The 26,084-nt window shown below is 41.4% G+C and overlaps 1 protein-coding gene across 1 annotated transcript in view; it reads left to right on the top strand.

Annotated features, from left to right (window-relative positions):
• The window catches only part of prr16 (proline rich 16), a 72,734-nt gene that overhangs the window by 1,102 nt on the left and 45,548 nt on the right, over positions 1-26,084 (top strand). The window contains exon 2 of the mRNA XM_061899523.1: positions 23,647-24,690. Coding sequence (XP_061755507.1) covers positions 23,647-24,495 — 849 coding nt within the window. The 3' untranslated portion in view covers positions 24,496-24,690. The remainder of the gene's footprint in view (positions 1-23,646; positions 24,691-26,084) is intronic.

Raw genomic sequence — 26,084 nt, 5'->3', positions numbered from 1 at the left:
CATTTTTGTAGTCTTTGGTATGACTCTAACCCAGGGGTGTCAAACATACGGCCCGCGGGCCGGATCAGGCCCGTGAAAAGGTTTTATCTGGCCCGCATGATGAGTTTGCCAAATATTAAAATGAACTGTTTTTTTTTTTTAACAAAATAAACTGCTGTTCTAAATGTGTCCACTGGATGTCACAATAGCAATTCTGTTTGGCAAGCACGGTTTATACCGGAGCCAAGCAAGAGGTACACAATAAAGGGTGACTGTGGCTCCTCCTCCTCGACCCACACGAAACCTAAAACCTGCCGTCTTATGTCTTCTGCTTCGAACACATCGTCATTTGGCACCCTCGTTGCCCCAAAATGTCTCTGTCAAACACGAGAAAAATGAACTTAACCCTTTTATTAATTTTTACCTTCAATCCCAAGGAAGGCTGTGACTTAAAGTTCAATCATGGCTTTGTAGACACACTGAGACGAAGTCTATGCTCATTTTGTTTCTCAAACTCCACCAATTGCCTCAGAATTTTCAACAAACTGGAAGCGTTTTGTCCAAAAGATTATCCGTGATCTGTACATTTTCAGAATGTGCTTGTTCTATTTTGGGCCAAAGTAAAACAAAGAAAACAACCTGGAGTTGTTTTTATTTTTAAGTTATCATGCCATGATTTTACCCTTCCGGCCCGCTCGGGAATAGATTTTCCTCCATGCGGCCCCTGAGCTAAAATGAGTTTGACACCCCTGCTCTAACCACTAGGCCACTGAGTAGGTCACAGTCATGACAGGGCATACGCTTCTTTATTTGTAAAACAGTGCTGCATGATGATTGTGTCCAATGTACAAAAAACATGCCAACAAATACTGGTTAAGCCTTCTTATGAATCTCACACACAGGCTTTGAGGAATATGTATTCATTTCTAAAAGAGGCGTTGGTTTTTACAACCCATTTCATCATAGTCACAGTCTGCGACCACCTGCCAGCTCAAACTGCACCTTTTATTCCCATCCACTGCTTTATCTTCATCTCTCCATTCTCTGCCATTCATCTTTGTCATTTTTCCCCTCTGAAACTCTAAGAATCGTATTTTGCTTTTATCTCAAGTAACTTTCTCCCAGCAGGCAACGGGGATGAATAAGACCAAGAGAGCATTTTAATCGTATTTTTCTCCCCTCCTCTCACTTCTCATTCCCCCCTTTGTTGCTGGCAGGAAATTGCGCAGAGGATCATTTATTCGGACACCACACAAGCTGAAAAGATGCCTCGAGGGGGCCATTGCTATCAATGCCAGTGTTGGCCTATAATCAGTTTGAAATGCACGTATCTGTTAGACAGGGGGCTGAGGAGGCACCCTGCTTAGATGCTTGGCACAGGCCCGGATGGTGCCTGGCCTACAGCGGCGGCTGCACACTGGGATACTCTGCTTTACGTCTTGCACGTGTCCCAACAAATTATCAGTTTAAGGAACATGCAGAGAGTTTTAGCGCCATTACATTCGCTTGCCCTGCATTATATTATCGTCCTTTTTGGCTCTCTCTCACACTCTGTTTCTCCTTATATTGGCCTACACACAAACAGGCTACAATTTGCATCTGAAGTCTTCAAATGAAGGCGATGATGTAGGCCAAACTATTGTAATATGCAATAACTAATCCAAAAGCTACCAGAAGACCTCAGAGACAGAAATATGGCAAGACTTTATGTTCCTGAAGAACACAGTCCCCTCTTTAATACTTCAATCATACCATAATTCATCTGACCTGGCAGGAAGACAGGCAGACATAAAATGTTCTCTGTATTGTTGTTTGTATCTCTAGGGTTCAAAAGCTCCTTTCATCTCCAGAGATGCTCCTATTTTTCAAAATTGCAATGATTTTGCAGACTAATCGCTGCGGTGTGCTCAAATGCAAACAGTTTTTCTTTATTCAAGACTTTGCATGATATACTGCTTGTGGATTATTACCAAAAAAGAACTTGCATAAAGCTCCAGACAAATAGCAGTGCTTCCCTGGCAGGGCAATGTACTTATTAATAGTTGATTTAGACTATTAATGTGCAAAAAATAATGCAGACAAATAGTGCTGCTTTGCTGGCATATGAATAAAGTTGAAGTGAAGTGGATTATATTTATATAGCGCTTTTCTCTAGTGACTCAATGCGCTTTACATAGTGAAACCCAATATCTAAATTACATATTTAAACCAGTGTGGTTGGCACTGGGAGCAGGTGGGTAAAGTGTCTTGCCCAAGGACACAACAGCAGTGACTAGCATGGCAGAAGCAGGGATCGAACCTGCACCCCTCAAGTTGCTGACACAGCCACTCTACCAACCGAGCTATACCGCCCCAAGTTAAAGTACCACTGATAGTCACACACACACACACACACACACACACACACACACACACACACACACACACACACACACACACACACACACACACACACACACACACACACACACACACACACACACACACACACACACACACACACACACACACACACACACACACACACACACACACACTAGGTTTGGTGAAATTACCCTCTGCATCTTGCACTTGTTCCACCTCCTGGGAGGTGAGGGGAGCAGTGAGCAGCAGTGGTGGCCGTGCTCGGGAATCATGTTGGTGATTTAACCCCCAATTCCAACCCTTGATGCTGAGTGCCAAGCAGGGAGGTAATGGGTCCCATTTTTATAGTCTTTGGTGTGAACTCACGACCTACCGATCTCAGGACGGACACTCCAACATAAGCTTCCCTACTTCAAGACAGTGCATGATATTATGCGATACCTCACTGAACTTGGCAATAAGAAGAAAGGAGACACTGAAAAAAATATAAATAAGGGGAACACTGCCTGGCTAAAAAAGGTCACCGCCTAATTTAACTACCGGTAAGTAAATGGGTATAATTATCCCATTGAATGATTAGTGCATGGGTGTTTGTATTGGCGACAAGTTTGGGGGCATGTCCCCTGCCCTTTTAAAACATCCAAAGTAATGTCAAGCTATTGAGTGGAGAAGTCAAATAACAAAGCCAGCAGAAAAGCGGCCGCTCAGGCTGAAGCTTGTCCCCTAGGGGAACTGCACTTTTTTTGGAATGTTGCCAATAATTTTACAATCTTTGTGTAAGACAGAAAAATTATTATGCATTCTTAATAGTATATAAATACAATCAAAAGTCCACTTACAATCGAGCCCCTGGGAGTCGCTCTATTCTGCCTATAAAACCTTAAAACACATCCAATCACCTCCATTAAGGTTTCATATATATGCTGTAGTTAAATATGTAATGTAGTAACGAGCACATTTATAACATTTAATATTTACGTATTTTGCTAATTTTAGCATTAATTTAAAAAATAGCGTCACAATGTTCGCTTTTTTTTTCAACATCACTGATGACTACGCACTGCAGACTTTATGAAAGCCAACAAACATAATAAAACATAACTTACTATACAATGTCTGCTGTCATTAGGATGCAGACTGATAGAATGTTGTTTTAGTCCCATATAGATAAAGACTCATAATCCTAGCAAAGAAAAGAGAGGTGGAACAAAGCGTCTTTTTCGTGTCATTCTCGCCATTCTCAAGTCTAAATTGGCTGTCAACATGTACCAAATGTCGGAATATGTCCTCATCCTTCTGTTAAGGTGAGGGGCATGATTTATGATCCATCCATCCATCAATCCATTTTCTACCGCATATTCTTCAATACAATTCCAAAAACAAGGACGCAGCCTACCACTCGATGATGTCAACATATGGACACAAGCTCGGGATCACGGCGCCGCTAGAAATACTTTGCCTGCGTCAGCGCTTATAATAGCAATGAAACCAATACTGGGTTAATATTCATGTAAATTATGTATTGTTGGTGGGTTTTGGATGGTTATTTATTGGATTTTATGGGAAATAGAGGAATAGAGGACCTCCTATTGGTTCCATTTTAAGCAGACTTTTATTTAGGTTTACTCATTCACGAGTTAGAATGCATTAAAAAAAAATGTACATACAACGTCATGTCTTTCATAATAATTGTGGACAAAAGGCAAAATAAATTGCAAAAAGGTTCAGTTTCCCTATAAGACTGCCCGCATGCTCGTTGATTGTCTTTTTGGGGCTGCCTTTCTGTCAGCGTGAAAATGATTGACAGCGCGCAGTAGCTGACCAATAAGCGGTCAGATGCAAAGTAAGAGCGAATTTGACTACACGCGGCAATATGAATCACAATCAATCAATCAATCAATCAATCAATCAATCAATCAATCAATCAATCAATCAATCCATGTTTATTTATATAGCCCTAAATCACAAATGTCTCAAAGGGCTGCACAAGCCACAACTACATCCCCGGTTCAGATCCCACATCAGGGCAAGGAAAAACTCAACCCAGTGGGATGACAATGAGAAACCTTGGAGAGTACCGCAGATGTGGGTGACCCTCCCCCCTCTAGGGCAACCGTTGCAATAGACGTCGAGTGGATCTAGCATAATATTGTGAAAGTCCAGTCCATAGTGGATCTAACATAATAGTGAAAGTCCAGTCCATAGTGGATCTAACATAATAGTGAGAGTCCAGTCCATAGTGGGGCCAGCAGGAGACCATCCCGAGCAGAGACAGGTCAGCAGTGCAGATATGTCCCCAACTGATGCACAGGCGAGCGGTCCACCCCAGGTCCCGACTATGGCCAGCCAGCACTTCATCCGTGGCCACTGAACCTGTGCGCCACCCTCCATGAGGGAGAGGGGGGCAGAGCAGAAAAGAAAAGAAACAGCAGATCAACTGGTCTAAAAGGGAGGTTTATTTAAAGGCTAGAGTATACAAATGAGTTTTAAGATGGGATTTAAATGCTTCTACTGAGGTAGCATCTCTAACTGTTACCGGGAGGGCAAATCAAGAGTAGTCTAGTGCTCCACTCAAAGGTAGTAAGGTTGTTGACTAAGACTTGTGCAAACAAACTAAGTACTTTATTTTCATTTGAAGTGATTTCAATTCCTGGTTGCAGCAGTCATTGTTCAATTCCTAAACACTAAACTAATTCATAATGTAATCTTGAAAAAAACTAAGTGAAGTTATTTATTTCATTCTGTTCATTAAGGTATGTCTTACAAAAAACATTTTTAACAAATTGTTTTATATTACTCCAAAATGTAATCTAATCTAACCTAATCCCTTCAAACCAACTCTCTTCAAGCCATGCCCCCCGTACGCAAACCCATCCATCCATCCATCATCTTCCGCTTATCCGAGGTCGGGTCGCGGGGGCAGCAGCCTAAGCAGGGAAGCCCAGACTTCCCTATCTCCAGCCACTTCGTCTAGCTCTTCCCGGGGGATCCCGAGGCGTTCCCAGGCCAGCCGGGAGACATAGTCTTTCCAACGTGTCCTGGGTCTTCCCCGTGGCCTCCTACCAGCTGGACGTGCCCTAAACACATCCCTAGGGAGGCGTTCGGGTGGCATCCTGACCAGATGCCCGAACCACCTCATCTGGCTCCTCTCGATGTGGAGGAGCAGCGGCTTTACGTTGAGCTCCTCCCGGATGGCAGAGCTTCTCACCCTATCTCTAAGGGAGAGCCCCGCCACCCGGCGGAGGAAACTCATTTCGGCCGCTTGTACCCGTGATCTTATCCTTTCGGTCATGACCCAAAGCTCATGACCATAGGTGAGGATGGGAACGTAGATCGACCGGTAAATTGAGAGCTTTGCCCTCCGGCTCAGCTCCTTCTTCACCACAACGGATCGATACAACGTCCGCATTACTGAAGACGCCGCACCGATCCGCCTGTCGATCTCACGATCCACTCTTCCCCCACTCGTGAACTAGACTCCTAGGTACTTGAACTCCTCCACTTGGGGCAGGGTCTCCTCCCCAACCCGGAGATGGCACTCCACCCTTTTCCGGGCGAGAACCATGGACTCGGACTTGGAGGTGCTGATTCTCATTCCGGTCGCTTCACACTCGGCTGCGAACCGATCCAGTGAGAGCTGAAGATCCCGGCCAGATGAAGCCATCAGGACTACATCATCTGCAAAAAGCAGAGACCTAATCCCGTGGCCACCAAACCGGAACCCCTCAACGCCTTGACTGCGCCTAGAAATTCTGTCCATAAAAGTTATGAACAGAATCGGTGACAAAGGACAGCCTTGGCGGAGTCCAACCTTCACTGGAAACGTGTCCGACTTACTGCCAGCAATGCGGACCAAGCTCTGACACTGATCATACAGGGAGCGGACTGCCACAATAAGACATTCCGATACCCCATACTCTCTGAGCACTCCCCACAGGACTTCCCGAGGGACACGGTCGAATGCCTTCTCCAAGTCCACAAAGCACATGTAGACTGGTTGGGCAAACTCCCATGCACCCTCAAGAACCCTGCCGAGAGTATAGAGCTGGTCCACAGTTCCACGACCAGGACGAAAACCACACTGTTCCTCCTGAATCCGAGGTTCGACTATCCGGCGAAGCCTCCTCTCCAGTACACCTGAATAAACCTTACCGGGAAGGCTGAGGAGTGTGATCCCACGATAGTTGGAACACACCCTCCGGTCCCCCTTCTTAAAGAGAGGGACCACCACCCCGGTCTGCCAATCCAGAGGTACCGCCCCCGATGTCCACGCGATGCTGCAGAGTCTTGTCAACCAAGACAGCCCCACAGCATCCAGAGCCTTAAGGAACTCCGGGCGGATCTCATCCACCCCCGGGGCCTTGCCGCCGAGGAGCTTTTTAACTACCTCAGCGACCTCAGCCCCAGAAATAGGAGAGTCCACTACAGATTCCCCAGGCACCGCTTCCTCAAAGAAAGACGTGTTGGTGGGATTGAGGAGGTCTTCGAAGTATTCCCTCCACCGATCCACAACATCCGCAGTCGAAGTCAGCAGAACACCATCCGCACCATACACGGTGTTGATAGTGCACTGCTTCCCCTTCCTGAGGCGCCGTATGGTGGTCCAGAATCGCTTCGAAGCCGTCCGGAAGTCGTTTTCCATGGCTTCCCCGAACTCTTCCCATGTCCGAGTTTTTGCCTCCGCGACCGCTAAAGCTGCACACCGCTTGGCCCGTCGGTACCCGTCCACTGCCTCCGGAGTCCTATGAGCCAAAAGAACCCGATAGGACTCCTTCTTCAGCTTGACGGCATCCCTCACTGCTGGTGTCCACCAACGGGTTCTGGGATTACCGCCACGACAGGCACCAACAACCTTGCGGCCACAGCTCCAATCAGCCGCCTCGACAATAGAGGTTCGGAACATGGTCCACTCGGACTCAATGTCCCGCACCTCCCTCGTGACATGTTCAAAGTTCTCCCGGAGGTGTGAATTGAAACTCTCTCTGACAGGAGACTCTGCCAGACGTTCCCAGCAGACCCTCACAATGCGCTTGGGCCTGCCAGGTCTGTCCGGCATCCTCCCCCACCATCGCAGCCAACTCACCACCAGGTGGTGATCGGTAGAAAGCTCCGCCCCTCTCTTCACCCGAGTGTCCAAAACATGAGGCCGCAAATCCGATGACACAACTACAAAGTCGATCATGGAACTGCGGCCTAGGGTGTCCTGGTGCCAAGTGCACATATGGACACCCTTATGTTTGAACATGGTGTTTGTTATGGACAATCCGTGACGAGCACAAAAGTCCAATAACAAAACACCACTCGGGTTTAGATCCGGGCGACCATTCTTCCCAATCACGCCTCTCCAGGTTTCACTGTCGTTGCCAACATGAGCGTTGAAGTCTCCCAGTAGGACAAGGGAATCACCCGGAGGAGCACTTTCCAGTACTCCCTCGAGTGTACCCAAAAAGGGTGGGTACTCTGAACTGCTGTTTGGTGCGTAAGCACAAACAACAGTCAGGACCCGTCCCCCCACCCGAAGGCGAAGGGAAGCTACCCTCTCGTCCACTGGGTTGAACTCAAACGTACAGGCTTTGAGCCGGGGGGAAACCAGAATTGCCACCCCAGCCCGTCGCCTCTCACTGCCGGCAACGCCAGAGTGGAAGAGGGTCCAGTCCCTCTCGAGAGAACTGGTTCCAGAGCCCTTGCTGTGCGTCGAGGTGAGTCCGACTATATCCAGCCGGAACTTCTCTACCTCGCGCACTAGCTCAGGCTCCTTCCCCCCCAGTGAGGTGACGTTCCACGTCCCAAGAGCTAGCTTCTGTAGCCGAGGATCGGACCGCCAAGTGCCCTGCCTTCGGCTGCCGCCCAGCTCACAATGCACCCGACCTCTATGGCCCCTCCTATGAGTGGTGAGCCCATTGGAGGGATGACCCACGTTGCCTCTTCGGGCTGTGCCCGGCCGGGCCCCGCCCGCAAACCCCACTTCTGAAATTCAATTTCCTCCCTGAGGTGCCTAAGTGAAGTTAGTAATAAGAAGAAAATAGACAGCGAAACCACATTGTGCAAAAATCTAGGAAGAAGATAAACTGCCTGGGCAAAAAAGGTCACCTCCTGGAGTTAACTATTAGCAAATGGATAGAATTATCCACTTGGATCAGTGCAGGGTGGGTGGATGTGTTTCGGCTGGCAACACGTTTTTCTACAATAACCGATGCAGTAAGTTTGGAAGTTAATTTGTGTCTTTATTATGAAAACTTTTATTGACCCTGAATTTATGTAACTAATTTTTTTGCGTTTGAATTTTTTGAACTAAATTTTTTACATCAAATTATGCTGACAATTCTATTGAAAATGAATTCAGTGTTTTAAAACTCAGTGTAAAAAAAATGTCACTGTGTATAAAAATTCAGTTAAAAAATTAAGTTTAAACAAATTCAGTGTATAAAATTCAGTGTAAAAAAATCTGTGTATAAAAAAATCAGTGCTCAAAATTTCAGTAAAAAAAAATTCAGCGTAAATAAATTACAGCAGTATATAAAGAATTACTGTCGAAAAATGCACTGTTTCAAAATGGAAGACTCACTTCTGGTAAATTAAGACAGAAGCAATCGATCCTTTCTCAGAAACAGCTAATGAGGTGTCAAATTTGAAGTCACATGAAACGGGTCTTGCAAAAGAGCATAAAAAGGCAGCTAACTGGGCTATTTTGGCACAATACAACATAATTAACATTTCAATGCAGCCCTCCGGAAAATTTTCAAACTATAGAAATGATTCCAATGGTTATTATCTGCACTTTTGAGTGACATACTCTGTGAGTGACAAGCTCTGCTTAATGCAGACCGGGCACAAACAGAGTGGGTGTTTTTTTTTTTTCAGAGCAAAAAAGCCTAATAGCGGAGGCAGAGTTCTACAGCAGTGGTTCTCAACCTTTTTTCAGTGATGTACCCCCTGTGAACATTTTTTTAATTCAAGTACCCCCTAATCAGAGCAAAGCATTTTTGGTTGAAAAAAAGAGATAAAGAAGTAAAATACAGCACTATATCATCAGTTTCTGATTTATTAAATTGTATAACAGTGCAAAATATTGCTCATTTGTAGTGGTCTTTCTTGATCTATTTGGAAAAAAATATATAAAAATAACTAAAAACTTTTTGAAAAATAAACAAGTGATTCAATTATATATAGAGATTTCTACACATAGACATAATCATCAACTTAAAGTGCTCTCTGGATTCATGAACTTAGTTCTAAACATTTCTTCACAAAAAAAGAAACCTTTAACATCAATATTTATGGAACATGTCCACAAAAAATCTAGCTGTCAACACTGAATATTGCATTGTTGCATTTCTTTTCACAGTTTATGAACTTACACTCATATTTTGTTTAAATATTATTCAATAAATATATTAATAAAGGATTTTTGAATTGTTGCTATTTTTAGAATATTTAAAAAAAATGTCACATACCCCTTGACATATCTTCAAGTACCCCCAGGGGTACGCGTACCCCCATTTGAGAACCACTGTTCTACAGCAATGTTCTGCAGAACATTGATATTATATTGAATACGGGGATGTTTTTTTACCCTTTGCCTTTATGTTTCGCCCTGTTTGTTGCTCTCGCTCGATTATAAAAGATGTCGATTTAAGAGCTGGTCTGCAGGAGCGCAACACATATTCTCAATACTCAGTGGTTTGTTGGTAATAATTTATATCGTGAATCCCACATTCTGTTTCTGAGGTGATCTGTTTTGTTTTTTACTGAAAAAGACACCCGGATGTACATAAAAATACAGATTGTGGGATTTTTCAATATTAACTATAAACTATAAAATACTGAATATTTAAAATATATGAACGTTGTTCCTCTAATGCAGACTTCCTTCTCGATCGACATCCTCTATAATCAAACAAGAGCAACACATACGCAACAAACACGGCGAAAAACAAAGGCCACAGGATAAAAAAACATCCACTTATTTGATATGATATCACTGTTCCAATGGTCACCGTATTGTGTTATTGTATTAATGACCAAACTTTGCAATAGTTTGTGTCTGCAGACCCGAGGGCTGCACATTTAGGCCCGCACTGGTGGACCCAAACATTCAGACCCCTTATGGTTTTCAGACTTTGATTGATTGATTGAAACTTTTATTACTAGATTGCACAGTACAGTAAATATTCCGTACAATTGACCACTAAATGGTAACACCCGAATAAGTTTTTCAACTTGTTTAACTCGGTATCCACGTAAATCAATTCATGGTACAAATATATACTATCAGTGCCACATACTAGTTGACTGTGAAATTGCAACTGCACATTCACACTCCACATGGAAAAATCCAAATACAATATCACAATGTAATTGTTTGTAGCACTTGGACCACAATTTAAAGCCTTTGTACTAAATAACTAACAATACAATTAAAGTATTTTAAATGTTTTATTGCATAGGGTTATATTGATTAAACAACCATAAATAACCTAAAATGAAATAGATTAAATGAAATGGTTTTAAATGTTTTATTGCACAAGCTGAACATTTCACAAAACAGCCTTTATGGCAACGCTCCTTCCTTCCTCAACTGCCTTTTTGCCTCCTCCGTAACTCGTACACTTCACTGAAAATGGACAAAATGATAACTAGTACTGATATAGAAAAACGATCAATGTTCCTACTTTTCTCCTCTTACCTTTGATGGACAACAGGCCCTGTTCGGAAGACCTGCCCTGTCTCCTACCATTAAATGCCATTCACTGCACAAATGCCATATAAAAAGATATAAAGAGATTTTTAAGCAATTGTATTTTGAACAATTACACACCATTTATTTTGGCTTTAATAATTCTGTAGTATGCACACGGTTATGCTCACTTCTGGATAAATAACTTGGCAGATGAATTTCACATCATCAGTGTATTCCACTGTCGGAGTTGTGGCGAGGAGTGACATTAAATGGTCTTCTGTTCTTCTTCGCTGTCTATGTAAACAGGGACCTGCTTCATTACTGCCCACTTGGACAGCTTACCACCAAGTATACTCTAAGAAAAATGGTTGGGAAGTTAATCAATCAATCAATGTCAATCAATGTTTATTTATATAGCCCCAAATCACAAATGTCTCAAAGGTCTGCACAAATCATTACGACTACAACATCCTCGGAAGAACCCACAAAAGGGCAAGGAAAACTCACACCCAGTGGGCAGGGAGAATTCACATTCAGTGGGACGCCAGTGACAATGCTGACTATGAGAAACCTTGGAGAGGACCTCAGATGTGGGCAACCCCCCCCCTCTAGGGGACCGAAAGCAATGGATGTCGAGCGGGTCTAACATGATACTGTGAAAGTTCAATCCATAGTGGCTCCAAGACAGCAGTGAGAGTCCCGTCCACAGGAAACCATCTCAAGCGGATCAGCAGCGTAGAGATGTCCCCAACCGATACAGGCGAGCGGTCCATCCTGGGTCCCGACGAGCGGTCCATCCTGGGTCTCGACTCTGGACAGTCAGTACTTCATCCATGGTCATCGGACCGGACCCCCTCCACAAGGGAGGGGGGGACATAGGAGAAAGAAAAGAAGCGGCAGATCAACTGGTCTAAAAAGGAGGTCTATTTAAAGGCTAGAGTATACAGATGAGTTTTAAGATGAGACTTAAATGCTTCTACTGAGGTAGCATCTCGAACTGTTACCGGGAGGGCATTCCAGAGTACTGGAGCCCGAACGGAAAACGCTCTATAGCCCGCAGACTTTTTTTGAGCTCTAGGAATCACTAATAAGCCGGAGTCTTTTGAACGCAGATTTCTTGCCGGGACATACGGTACAATACAATCGGCAAGATAGGCTGGAGCTAGACCGTGTAGTATTTTATACGTAAGTAGTAAAACCTTAAAGTCACATCTTAAGTGCACAGGAAGCCAGTGCAGGTGAGCCAGTACAGGCGTAATATGATCAAACTTTCTTGTTCTTGTCAAAAGTCTAGCAGCCGCATTTTGTACCAGCTGTAATCTTTTAATGCTAGACATGGGGAGACCCGAAAATAATACGTTACAGTAATCGAGACGAGACGTAACAAACGCATGGATAATGATCTCGGCGTCTTTAGTGGACAAAATGGAGCGAATTTTAGCGATATTACGGAGATGAAAGAAGGCCGTTTTAGTAACGCTTTTAATGTGTGACTCAAAGGAGAGAGTTGGGTCGAAGATAATACCCATATTTTTTACAGAGTCACCTTGTTTTATTATTTGGTTGTCAAATGTTAAAGTTGTATTATTAAATAGAGGTCGGTGTCTAGCAGGACCGATAATCAGCATTTCCGTTTTTTTGGCATTAAGTTGCAAAAAGTTAGCGGACATCCATTGTTTAATTTCATTAAGACACGCTTCCAACTGACTACAGTCCGGCGTGTTGGTCAGCTTTAGGGGCATGTAAAGTTGGGTGTCATCAGCATAACAGTGAAAGCTAATACCGTATTTGCGTATGACGTCACCTAGCTTGATTTGGAGTGTGTGTTTCCTGAAATAGTGACTATAAATGTCAGTCGAATTAAATACATGTATATCGTAACACTAGAAAGAATCCAGTTAGTTTGGTGGTGTGTGTAATACTATTTCTGAGAATAATTCTATCAAAGGGTTGTTGTGGCAGAGTGCATTTTAATCATTTAGCAGTAGTGATGAGAAAATGTAAACAATTTGTAAACTACCATCAAAAGCTGCTCAGCTCCTTGTGAATGCACATTGAAGTTCACCAGGGCCTTTTTTTTAGCCTTTAAACCACGGCTGCTTGAAGGTGGGGTGGAAGTTGAGTAGTGAGACGACGCTGTTTAGGCACTCTGTACACAGGTGGCAGCTGTGGCCTCCGCAGTCCAAAAGGCAAACCGCTTACCATGACTCAAAACTAGCACATTTTAATGCAAATGATGACATTTAAAATAGTTAAATAATTGGTGCACAATTGACATGTATACATATTACTGTTTGAAGCAGCTATACATAGCATTGCAGGTTGATATTCTACTAATCTGGTCATTTATTTTGAGCCTCCTGAACCACGATTTACGTAAGAGGCAAGTACTGGAATCACTTGTTGATCACATATCAAGTGTTTATTATTACCATAGATCTGAACATCTTTTAGCATGGCCATACCTTTTTTATTTTGAAACACCCCATTAATGCAGCTGGGATAGACCCCAGCGACCCCAAGAGGGACAAGCGGTAGAAAATGGATGGATGGATTAAAATAAGGCACCACCTCTCCCTGATGCATGTCCATCTGAAAACATTTGCCAGTGGTGAGAAGAATTCTTATCTCATGATATTTTTGTCTTACAATGTTGCTACATAGACACCAACTGTATAATGCCACATTTATTCTTTAACATTTTTGATTAAACTTACCTCATGGAAGGCAAACCCCTGCCTTGTCACAATGGAAAAAGAATACAATAACATGGTAAATAGAATACAAGGCAATTTTATTGATCAATATACAAAACCCAAACCAGTGAAGTTGGCATGTTGTGTAAATAGTAAATAAAAACAGAATACAATTATTTGCAAATCCTTTTCAACCTATATTCAATTTAATAGACTGCAGAAACAAGATACTTAACGTTCAAACTGGAAAACTTTATTTTTTTGCAAAAATTAGCGTATTTGAAATTTGATGCTTGCAACATGTTTCAAAAAAGCTGGTAGAAGTGGCAAAAAAGACTGCGAAAGTTGAGGAATGCTCATCGCACACTTATTTGGAACATCCCACAGGTGAACAGGCTAATTGGGAACAGGTTGGTGCCATGATTCGGTAATTAAGCAGCTTCTATGAAATGCTCAGTCATTCACAAACAAGGATGGGGCGAGGGTCAGCACTTTGTGAACAAATGTGTGAGCAAATTGTCGAACAGTTTAAGAACAACATTTCTCAACGGGCTATTGCAAGGAATTTAGGGACTACACCATCTACGGTCCGTAATATCATCGAAATTTTCAGAAAATCTGGAGAAATCACTGCACGTAAGCGGCTATGCCCGTGACTTGGCACTGTATCAAAAAGCGACATCAGTGTGTAAAGTATATCACCACACGGGCTCAGTAACACTTCAGAATACCATTGTCCATAACTGCAGTTGGTCGCTACATATGTAAGTGCAAGTTAAAAGTCTTCTATTCAAAGAGTCCACATTTCAAATAGTTTTTGGAAACTGTGGACGTTGTGTCCTCCGGATCAAAGAGGAAAAGAACCATTTGATAAAACACAGTTTTATCATCTGCAAATAATACTAACTGTAAAGTCCTTCGTAACTTTAAAAATGTTGTTTATATAAAAATGTAGCAATTTTGGTCCAAGTATTGATCCCTGAGGTACGCCACAAAAAAATTTCAGTCCTGTAGAAGTGTTTTCGCCCATTTTCACGCAATGCTTCCTGTTGGTTAAGTAGCTTTTTACCCAGTTCAAGACCTACTCTCTGATTCCCTACATTTCTAATTAGTTTATTAAGATATTTTGATTGATTGTGTCAAATGCTTTTGTTAAATCCATAAACACTGCAGCAGCAATTTTTTTTCTATGTTTTGCACTGGTAACCTCTTCCGTTATTTTGATTTATACCATTGATGTTGAAATTTTGATTCTGTATCCATATTGGTTGTATATGAGTATTTCATTTTATTTATGAATTTGTCTATCCTTCCATCCATTTTCAAGCACTTGTCCCTTTCGTGTTCGCGGGGGGTGCTGTAGCCTTTTTCAGCTGCATTGTTGTTTAACAGTTTTTAAATCATTTTGGAAAATTGTGGAAGTAGAGAAATACGTCTGTAGTTTGTAAACTGTGTTTGTCACCAGTCTTATAAATTGGTACGACTTTTGCTATTTTCATTTTGTCTGGGATTTTGCCTGTCTGAAATGATAAGTTGCTGATATGTTAAAGGTTCTGAAATCTCTTCAATAACCTTTTTTTATCGTTTCCATATCAATTCCGTTACAGTCAGTTGAGATTTTTTTTGTCACAATATTGATTATTTCCTCTTTCGTCACACTTTTGAGGAACATAGAGCTGGGGTTTCTGTCTGTGGTGTCATTCAAGTCTTCAACTGACTCAGGATCTGGAATATTTTCATCCAGATTTGGTCCAATGTTCACAAATTACTTATTGAAGCTTTCAACTGCTTTGTTCATATTGTAATTTTTTACATTTCCATCTGAGAAGTATTTAGGATAATCCTTTTTAGCACCATTTTTAATAATGCTATTGTGGATGCCCCATGTTGCTCTCATATTGTTTTTGTTCCGGTCCAATAATTGACTGTAATATTCTTTCCTACGTGTTCGTAATATGTCAGTTAGCTTGTTCTTATACGTGTTGTACTTGTTTTCTGCCTCTGTAGATCTCTGTTATAAATGTATTCTTCTTGTTGCAAGTATTTTCAGTCCATTTGTCAGCCATGGTTGATTGTTTTTGTGTGAGGGATCTATACCGACCGAGGATGTCGTTGTGGCTTGTGAAGCCCTTTGAGACACTTGTGATTAGGGCTATACAAATAAACTTTGATTGATTGATTGATTGATATTTTTCTTTTGCTTCTTACTAAGTTGTTTCAATTGACAGTGTTTGTCATAAAGCATCTTGAAGGTATTGAAAAAGTACCATATGCCTTATCTACATCATTTTCACTGTATACATTGTCCCAACTTTGATTTCTCACTTCATTTTTGAAATGTTCTTCTTCTTGTAGTTTCCATGATAGATTATGAAAACTGGCAGATGATCACTGATGTCGGATATTAGCAACCCCTTGTGGTAATAATATCAAAATCGTTAGTAAAAACATTATCAATAAGTACAGCACTGTGTCCTGAGATTCTCCTTGGCCTTGTGATTTTAGGATATAAATTCAGTCTATACATTGTGTCCATAAAGTCATATAGGGGCTTTTGTTTGTTTGGGCTCAAGAGGTCAACGTGGAAGACTCCAAATAAGAAAGATATTTTTTTACTGTTTTCAGTAAAAGTTGCCTTAATCCAGTTTTCAAACGTATCAGTGTTTGACTTAAGTGATCTACTGTATATACACAGTATAACTGATCAGTACGTTTTTGCTTTTTTCATGACATGTTTTAGTGGTTTTACATTCTAAGATATTAGCAATAGCTAATGACATATTTTTTACCAATTTGTATTTTAAGTTCTTCATCAGGTATACAGCTACTCCCCTATGTTCTTGTTGGTTCTGTTGATATAATTTAGTTCATATCCTTCCAGGTCGACATCCATTTACTTTTTAGCATTCATCCATGTTTGTGGGATAGCGATAAATTTGAAGGGTTTGTTGAATTGTTCCAAAAAATGCTTCATATTGTTTTAGTTTGCATACAAACTTCTGCTGTTCAAGTAAGTAATCGACAGTTTGTTGTCTATTTCAATGTTTCCATTATATTGTTGATCTGTATAAGAAAAACAATTAGTCCTGGTGTGAAAGAAACATTTTTTATCTGGATCTACAGTATATCCTTATCTAATTCCGGACTATTGTAAACTATGCCTCTGAATGTCTATAAGTGTAGATGAGTGTGCAACTGAGTAAAAATCTTCCTGTTCGGTAATCTCGTGGCGCGTTGTAATTTTGTAGTCGAATGTCAATGTTTGTTTTCCGTCAGACTCCATTATCGTTGTTGTTGTAGTTGATGGGAGTTTAAATATTCGTCCAGATCCTTGATGTCTTTGAGAACTAGGACTCTTGCTTGTGGACCTCCATTCAGCTTTATGTAGATTTTGCAGTTGGTGCTCCAAGTTCCCTGAATTTTTCCCGAGTTTCCTCAAGACGCATGCTTTCTTAGCGGTTTTCGGAGCTGCTCGTTCATGTCCATATTTGTGCCCTTCAGCTTTTTTCACTGTGTCACCAATGCCATTTTGGATTTCCTGTTGGCGAGCTTAATTAACGATGGTGACTGGCGTTGTGTTGTTGCCTCTTTCATTCCTCCCTCAATGAATGCACCCAAACCTGTCTTCTTCATTACGTTTACCATGAACATCATTATTCAGCACCGTCTGCTGATCACATTGTGTATCACAGTCAGTTTAGCTGTATATCATGACGCCGAAACCGTATGTCACTCAAAAGTGCAGATTTTAACCATTGGAATCATTTCTATTGTTGAAAATATCCAGCGGGGCGCATTCCCATGTTAATTATGTTGCATTATGCCAAGGTAGCCCAGTTAACTGCCTTTTTATGGTGTTTTGCAGGACCCATGTCACGTGACTTCAAACTTGACAACGCATTGACTGGTTCTGAGATAGGCTTGATTGCTTTATGCCTTTATTTGCCGAAAGTGAGTCTTGCTTTTTTGAAGCAGCAAATTTTTCGACACTGAATTTTTCAGCACTGAATTTTTCGACACTGAATATTTATACACTGATTTTCTTTACATAGAATTTTTAAACACGGAATTTTTTGCACACTGAATTGTACAACACAGAACTTTTTTATTCTATGAAATAGTCAGCATAATTCAATGTAAAAAAAAAATCAATGTAGAAAAATTCAAACGCATAAAAATTCAGCTTCCACTTTTCTAAAAACAACCATGCCAAAGACATCCTGTGGTTGTGGAGAAGATGTTCATCTGTTTCAAAAGGGTCATATTAATGGCATCCATCAAGCATGAGAAGACATCTAAGACGATTGCAGAAACTAATAAAATCAGTATGAGCTGTCCAATGCATGATTAAAAATAGAAAGAACAGTGGGGAAACTTCACGCAGTGGCCTGAATCTCCTCTAATGATTATAAGGTCTTGGCCACAAAAAGTGAAAGCAACTTTGTCCGGATATAAATGTTGAGACACTGCAAAGGCTTGGGGAGATTATGCCATGGTAAATGTGTGATCCTGCAGTGTTAAAGCACTATATGGATTGGATAGCTGCGTATATAATTGAGTACCATTTTAACAAACTGCATTCTGTGTGACTATTCCCATTGTTGTTAAAAAAGCAACAGATACAATTTATACTGCTTTGTATTACTACTAAGGATGAGACACTTGTTGTTGGGCTTTTGTTTGCCTCTCTGGTGCACATTCATTGTTGCCATTGCAATTGAAGCTTAGTGGAGTATAATTCCTTTCCATACTCTCGTATGTGTGCGTGCGTGCGTGCGTGCGTGCGTGCGTGTGTGTGTGTGTGTGAGCGCACGCTTGCGCGTGTGTGTATTTGCCCATAACCAATCTCTCACACTATTTTGTCCTTTTCTTCAGCAACACAAAATCATCTGCAAAGATAGTTCCTCGGTGTTTAGTGCGCGCTAGACTACAAATGTGTCCAAATAATTTGTTCTCTATAAACCGTTCTCTTCTTGCCCCAATTTCCTCCTTTTTGACACTGGATTCTGCCACAATGCTTTTATCCCGTGTCTTCTTCCACTTTGACATGCTTTGTACATTACAGTATTTGCTCTGGCATCTAGCTTATAGGACTGATATCTGATGTTATTTGGAATGCCCTCTCTGTTTTTTTGACTGCCATGGCAACAACAGCATCTAAAAAAGTGATGTCAATCTTCCCCTACAGAATTCGGAGCCAAATTAGAATTATTCCGTCTTGGAAAACGTTTTTTAAATCTTTTCTGATTTGCATGATATTTACATTGAGTATTTAGAGTCAAAAACGGTCAAACCAGAATCAGTCTGCATCTGAATCCAATCTAAACTGGTTGTAGGAAATCATATCAAAATGTTTATATCCCCATGAGAACCCACGTCCTCTGCAGTAGACATTTGTTATTGGTCTATTTCTCCTTTTGAGAGTTGAAAACTTCCTCAAATCACTGCAGAGAAACCTCGTTCTCAGGAGGTTATCTGTCAAATCGTATCTAGTTTGAAGCGAATTGGATTTGCCTGTGCACGCTAGATTTGGGGAATTTAGTTAACATGTTATTTGATTGAAGAAGGACAAATCCTGGTGCTTGGTAAAGGTAATGGTTTACTTGACATAAATCATATTAAGAAACATAATTTGTTTACATTTTTACTATTCAAAAAGCCTAAAAAAGGAGCAGTAAGAAAGTTCATATGCTTACACATAAGAACACAGTGAATAACAACATTTTAAATAATACTGAATAACACAGTAAGTACAAAAAAGTAAAGTACAGTGGCAAGGTGTGGCACAGTGCAAATCACAGTCATTACTCTCTACATGTATGTGTGACTATTACCTCCATGACTAGAGGTGTGTGTGAATGTGCATTGGGGGATGGATTTCACAGCTCTGGGAAAAACTGTCTATGCCTGGTGGTTTTGGTCCTGATGTTCTTGTATCGTACCCAAGAAGGGAGCAGTACAAATAGTCTGTTGACCAGGTGCGATCTGACGCTGTCTGTCAGGAATTTGATGTACTAGTTTGAATAGTTAAAGTAGGTCTAAGGCGCCATAGAGAAAAGAGAGCTGAACGGAAATGGTGCAAATCAAAGCTTCAAGTTGATTATGAGATTAACAAAGAAAAGTTAAGTGTGGTCAACCAGACTTTGCATAAAACAACCACCATCACAAACCGCCGTAACAACTCTCGTGTCCGGTTTGCTACCGTAAACAGATTAACGAACTCTCCAGTTTCACATCTCTTAAAACTCATCTTAAGATCTATTTGCAATGAGTTTGCAATATTAGTTAATGATGAAGTACAATGCATTAAAAATGCAATCATTTCCAGAAAACAAATAGCTACTCTGGAGCCAGCTAGACGATTATAGTGTTGCTGGCACATTTCACACCTGTCACTGACAAAACAGTTAGAAGAGAGGATTCGCAGTCTTAGTCACCCACTAGATTTCTAAAGTCTGTGCCATGCAGTTTGTTAACACAATTTGCTCATCTCACATCTAACATCTCACTTCAGATTGAAACATTTCCAAGGGCCCTAAGTACTGATCATGAAGCTCCTTCTTATGTATTGATGCCCCAGTAGTGAACAACTATCAGCTCATAACAAACCGACCATTTTTGGGTATAGTCCTACAAAAATGTGGGTACTTACAGCTTAGTGACTTTCTCTTGTATAAACAATGTTTTTGATACTTTTTAATCAGGCTTTAGGTCCCACCACAGTACTAAGACAGCTCAGATCATGGTGACAAAAGGTATGGGCCGGAACACAGAAGCAGGCAAAGTTTCAGTTGTAGTTCTGCAGGACTTTGGAGCTGCCTTTTACACAGTTGATTATTAGATGTTACAGAGGTTAGAAAACTGGATGGGAATCTCGGTACTTCTCCAAACTGGTTTAAATCCTATCCCGAGCATAGGACATACTGTAACTGTGTCTTACGCTTAATGGCTAACACCTGTTGGGTTCCTCACTGGTCAATTCTGGGACCCTTATTGTTCAAATTGTACATGCTGATTTTAGTAGGTACAATCTCGGATAGGCTCAGGCACCCCCGTGACACAGAGAGGGACAAGCGGTAGAAAATGAATGGATGGATGAAATATGTCCTACCACAACTATGCAGATGACACTCAGTTCTAATACGCAGAGGTTGTTGAGTTTCAGTGCCACTTTATCTGGTATAAATATAACACGTTGAGTTGTCGTCAACATACAGCATTCTGCGCCATAAGTGTTGGAGGTGGGTCAGGGCGATATATATATATATATATATATATATATATATATATATATATATATATATATATATATATATATATATATATATATATATATATATATATATATATACAAACCCCGTTTCCAAATGAGTTGGGAAATTGTATTAGATGTAAATATAAACGGAATACAGTGATTTGCAGATAATTTTCAACCCATATTCAATTGAATATGCTACAAATACAACATATTTGATGTTCAATCTGATAAACTTTTTTTTTTTTTGCAAATAATCATTAACTTTAGAATTTGATGCCAGCAACACGTGCAAAGAAGTTGGGATAAGTGGCAATAAATACTGATAAAGTTTAGGACTGCTCATCTAACACTTATTTGGAACATCCCACAGGTGTGCAGGCTAATTGGGAACAATTGGGTGCCATGATTGGGTATAAAAACAGCTTCCCAAAAAAGGCTCAGTCTTTCACAAGAAAGGATGGGTCGAGGTACACCCCTTAGTCCACAACTGCGTGAGCAAATAGTCAAACGGTTTAAGAACAACATTTCTCAAAGTGCAATTGCAAGAAATTTAGGGATTTCAACATCTACGCTTCATAATATCATCAAAAGGTTCAGAGAATCTGGAGAAATCACTCCATGTAAGCGGCATGGCCGGAAACCAACATTGAATGGCCGTGACCTTTGATCCCTCAGACGGCACAGTATCAAAAAGCGACATCAATCTCGAAAGGATATCACCACATGGGCTCAGGAACACTTCAGAAAACCACTGTCACTAAATATATATATATATATATATATATATATATATATATATATATATATATACATATACATATATATATATATATATATATATATATATATATATGTCCAGGGTGTACCCCGCCTTCCGCCCGATTGTAGCTGAGGTGCCCCCGGCGACCCCAAAGGGAATAAGCGGTTGAAGATGGATGGATTATTGCAATTAATAATCCATTAATGTATGTATGTATATATATATATATATATATATATATATATATATATATATATAGACATATATATACATATATATACATATATACATATACACACATATATATAGACATATATATATATATATATATACATATATACACACACATATATATATACATATATACACACACATATATATATATAAATATATATATATATACATATATATATACATACATATATACACACATATATATATATATGTGTGTGTATATATGTATATACATATATATATATATAAAAGACTATGATCACCATAAACTGTGCTGCCAAACCAGATGTTGGACGGTTGTCAGCTTGCCTGCGATGTGGACGTAGCTGTAATATATCCAAAATGTAATTGCGGACAGCTATCTACAAAATGTGAAATGATTAAGAGGACAGTGGCGCCTTTTAAGGAGAGAAAGTCCAAGAGGAGCAGCAGTGTGCACAATTCTCACTGCAGCTCGCTTTACGTCGGGGATATTGAGGAACATAAGTAGAGTCTAGTTGTCCAGGGTGTACACCGTCTACGGCCTGAATGCAGCTGGGATAGGCTCCAGCACCCCCCACGACCCCAAAAGGGACAGTGCGGTAGAAAATGGGTGGATGGATGAAGTAGAGTCTATAAACACAAGTACAATCTATAACACTAGAAAAAGATCCAGATTTGTTGCTAGTCGTTTTTGATAAAGAAAAAATCACTAAAAGTACAATGTACAATAAGTACAAGTACAACAATTGAAAATATAGCAAAACAATATAATATCAAATATTTATAATACTAATTAATAACACAGGTTTGTCTTTAAACATGTTTAAAGCCTTTTTAAAGAAAATCTTATCATAATTGCAAATTATGCCAATTATACAGTTATGTCATGATGACCACGCTTCAACGTCACAGATATCTTAGCAGTCTAGGGGAAACCTTGTGATGTTCTTTGTCCTTGAGTTTCAAAGCACTTCATAATTACCAAAGTCTGAGCAACCGTCCGGTAGTCATTAAGGCAGGGGAAACATCATATAACTAATGAAAAAATACGACAGATACCACATCAGGGCAAGAAAAAACCTAACCCAGTGGGAACACGAAAACATTTTGGAAGGGACCACAGATGTGAGGACCCCCCGTTATAAATAACAATGTAGTAAATAAACCATATGCTTGTACTGTTTTTTTTATTTTTTAAACTGGCTCATATTAAGACTCTGCTTGACTTTTTTACTCAATCCGTTCCTTAATTGTACTCCACAAATACAGTAGACATGTCACATGTCAACATTTTAGTTAGTGTTTAGTAGGACCTGAAGGTAAGTACATTTCAGAGCTAGTATTCCTCCTGAATCCAAGTTGAGGTGCAGATAACATTTACTTCTCTGTGTGATGCTGCACGGGATGTTGCAGTGCATCACTCACGTGCCAGGTTGGCAGGCTCAAGGCCGGTTACCGTAAATTGCTGAGATATAGCTTTTCTCCCCACGACGCTGGTGTCAGCGTGATATCTCAATCGATTTTTAATCTGTTGAATCGACCTCCTCGATCAAAATATAGCTATCTAAATTTCATACGGCAAGCTTTTTCAATGAATTGATTAGGAGGAGTTGCTACAGGACACTGGTGTTTAATATTTATCACTATTTCCCACAGCTGAGGTTTATCATTCTGTCGTTCCTCTTGCCACCAGGTCGTCCACGATATCGACACGCTGACGTGCGACCTGCAGCTAGAGGAGGACGGCCTGACGGACAGCTCCAAGACAGATACCCTCAACTCTAGCTCCAGTTCTACTGCCACCACCACCACCACAGCATCCAGCCTGGAGAAGATTAAGCTTTTCACAGACGACTGCCTCTTCAAACCTGTCCCGCTACCTGCCATCAATACCGGGGTGCTGACCGTTCACAAGAAGGCACACCCGCCCTTGCCGCCGCCCAGACTTACATCTGTGAGAGTCGAGGATCACAACGGGAGGAGTCTGCCGCACCCCACGTTAATGTTGTCAGGGAATCTATCCAAAGCTAATGGATCGCTACTGAAGAACGGTGGTGTTTTCCCATTGAAGCCAAATCGGGACTTGTTCTCTCCTACATCATGTTTTATTACTAATGACGGCGGAATACCGGAATCGGGCCTGGTGCCCACACTTCCCAGACCCATGCCTCTGCTCCGCCATGAACAGAACAAATGCCCCAAGGCCCGCAGCAGGGAGCCCCGTGAGAGGGTGCGTTTCAGCGAAAAGGTCCAGTACCACGGCTATTGTCCGGACTGTGACCTTCAGTACGACGTAGATGACTCAGAGCTGCACTTGCAGGCCGAGCTGAACGACATGAGGCTCAGCCCTGTGCACTGCTGCTCGTCTTCCTCATCCCCTCTTCCTCATGAACTGCAGAATGGCGGCCTCTCTGTCTGCCACAGTTATCCGCCGAAGGCAAACACACCTTCTCCTCCTCCTCTGCCTTGTGCACCTCCTCACTCGGCTTCCCTCAAACCTCAGAAAACCATCCTGCGTAAATCGACCACGACCACAGTTTGACGACAAGCCCCCCATGTTTTATAAAACTTGAACACACATGAATCATCCGTAGTGTTTTCTACTTTGCCAGCGCCCTCTTCTCCAGTCCAATTTTTCGGATTATTCATACAGAGAGAGGCCATACAATGGGAAACGAGGAGGCAGAGGGGCATCACCTTGGGCTCCGAGATGTAGTCGACAAAATTTCACAAAGCGGTGAGTGTTTGTACAAATGTTTGTCAGGACAGGGGACAAAAGGGCAATTGCAAATGTGCACCGATGCATGTTTGCTGCGTGTAGGTTGCTTATGGATATTATTAACGTGTGTTTTTTGTGGTTTCTGTTTGACTGGCAACACTAAATTGGCCCTAGTGTGTGAACGTGAGTGTAAATGTGGTCTACCTATCTGTGTTGGTCCTGTGATGAGTGGGCGACTTGTCCAGGGTGTACACCGCCTTCCGCCTAATTGCAGCTGAGATAGGCTTCAGCACCCCCCTGCGACCCCGAAAAGGACAAGCGGTAGGTAGAAAATGGATGGATGACTGAATGTGGAATGTTAAGTTAAAGTTAAAGTACCAATGATTGTCACACACACACTAGGTGTGGTGAAATTTGTCCTTTGCATTTGACCCATCCCCTTGTTCACCCCCTGGGAGGTGAGGGGTGCAGTGGGAGGAGTGGGCAGCAGCGGTGGCCACGCCGGGGCATCATTTTTGGGGATTTAACCCCCAACTCCAACCCTTGATGCTGAGTGCCAAGCAAGGGAGGAACTGGGTCCCATTTTTATAGTCTCTGGTATGACTAGGGCGGGGTTTGAACTTACAACCTACCGATCTCAGGGCAGACACTCTAACCACTAGGCCACTGAGTAGAATGTGGGTTGTGTAATACATATATCTTTGAAGTTTTATCATTATTAGACAAATGTTTAATGATTTTTGGAAGTTTATGCAAAGTTGTTTTGCTTGATAATGACCATGTTTTTCAAACAATTTTGCTTGAATATTACCAACATGTGCTTCTCAGTCCCTTTCAGGCGCATCCAAATTTGGATGATACTGTATTTGGCAAAAAAAAGCCTCAAGTGGTACAGTGACCATTTTTTTTTTCTAACTCGTTGAGATATTTCAGGTCTGTTGGACTTTTGGGGAGTGATACCAGCGCCACCATGTGGTGTCTTTAACAGGAAAATGGCACAGGCAGACAACACCGTAGGAGTGTATGTTTATACATATTTTCACCTGTTTGTGGGCAGCTGTACAAGAGTAGAAGAGTTTGGTTAGACGAATACAGGCACACTGTAACAGTAGTCTGGTGTTTGTGGAGCAGCGAAGGTGACATATAAAGAGGTGTTAATATTTCAAGAGAGAGTGGGCTGACAGCGCTCAAACTAAATTGTATCCCTGTCTGTACGGAGGCTCCTGCTACTAACGAGTTGAGGGAAGTTACGTTAGAGAGCCACTGATTAATTCATGCTTTGGAGGAACCCCAGGAAAATCAGCTTCCTTTATATTTCGCAGCTTATCCTTCCTTCATTGACACATGCATAATCAGCCAACAGACTGCAGTCTCCCCTTGCAAATAATCTTTAAAAATGTGAATATCTATTG

Source organism: Nerophis ophidion, linkage group LG01, assembly GCF_033978795.1.
Source record: "Nerophis ophidion isolate RoL-2023_Sa linkage group LG01, RoL_Noph_v1.0, whole genome shotgun sequence".
Lineage (NCBI taxonomy): Eukaryota > Metazoa > Chordata > Actinopteri > Syngnathiformes > Syngnathidae > Nerophis > Nerophis ophidion.
This window is presented reverse-complemented; position numbering and strand designations above follow the sequence as displayed.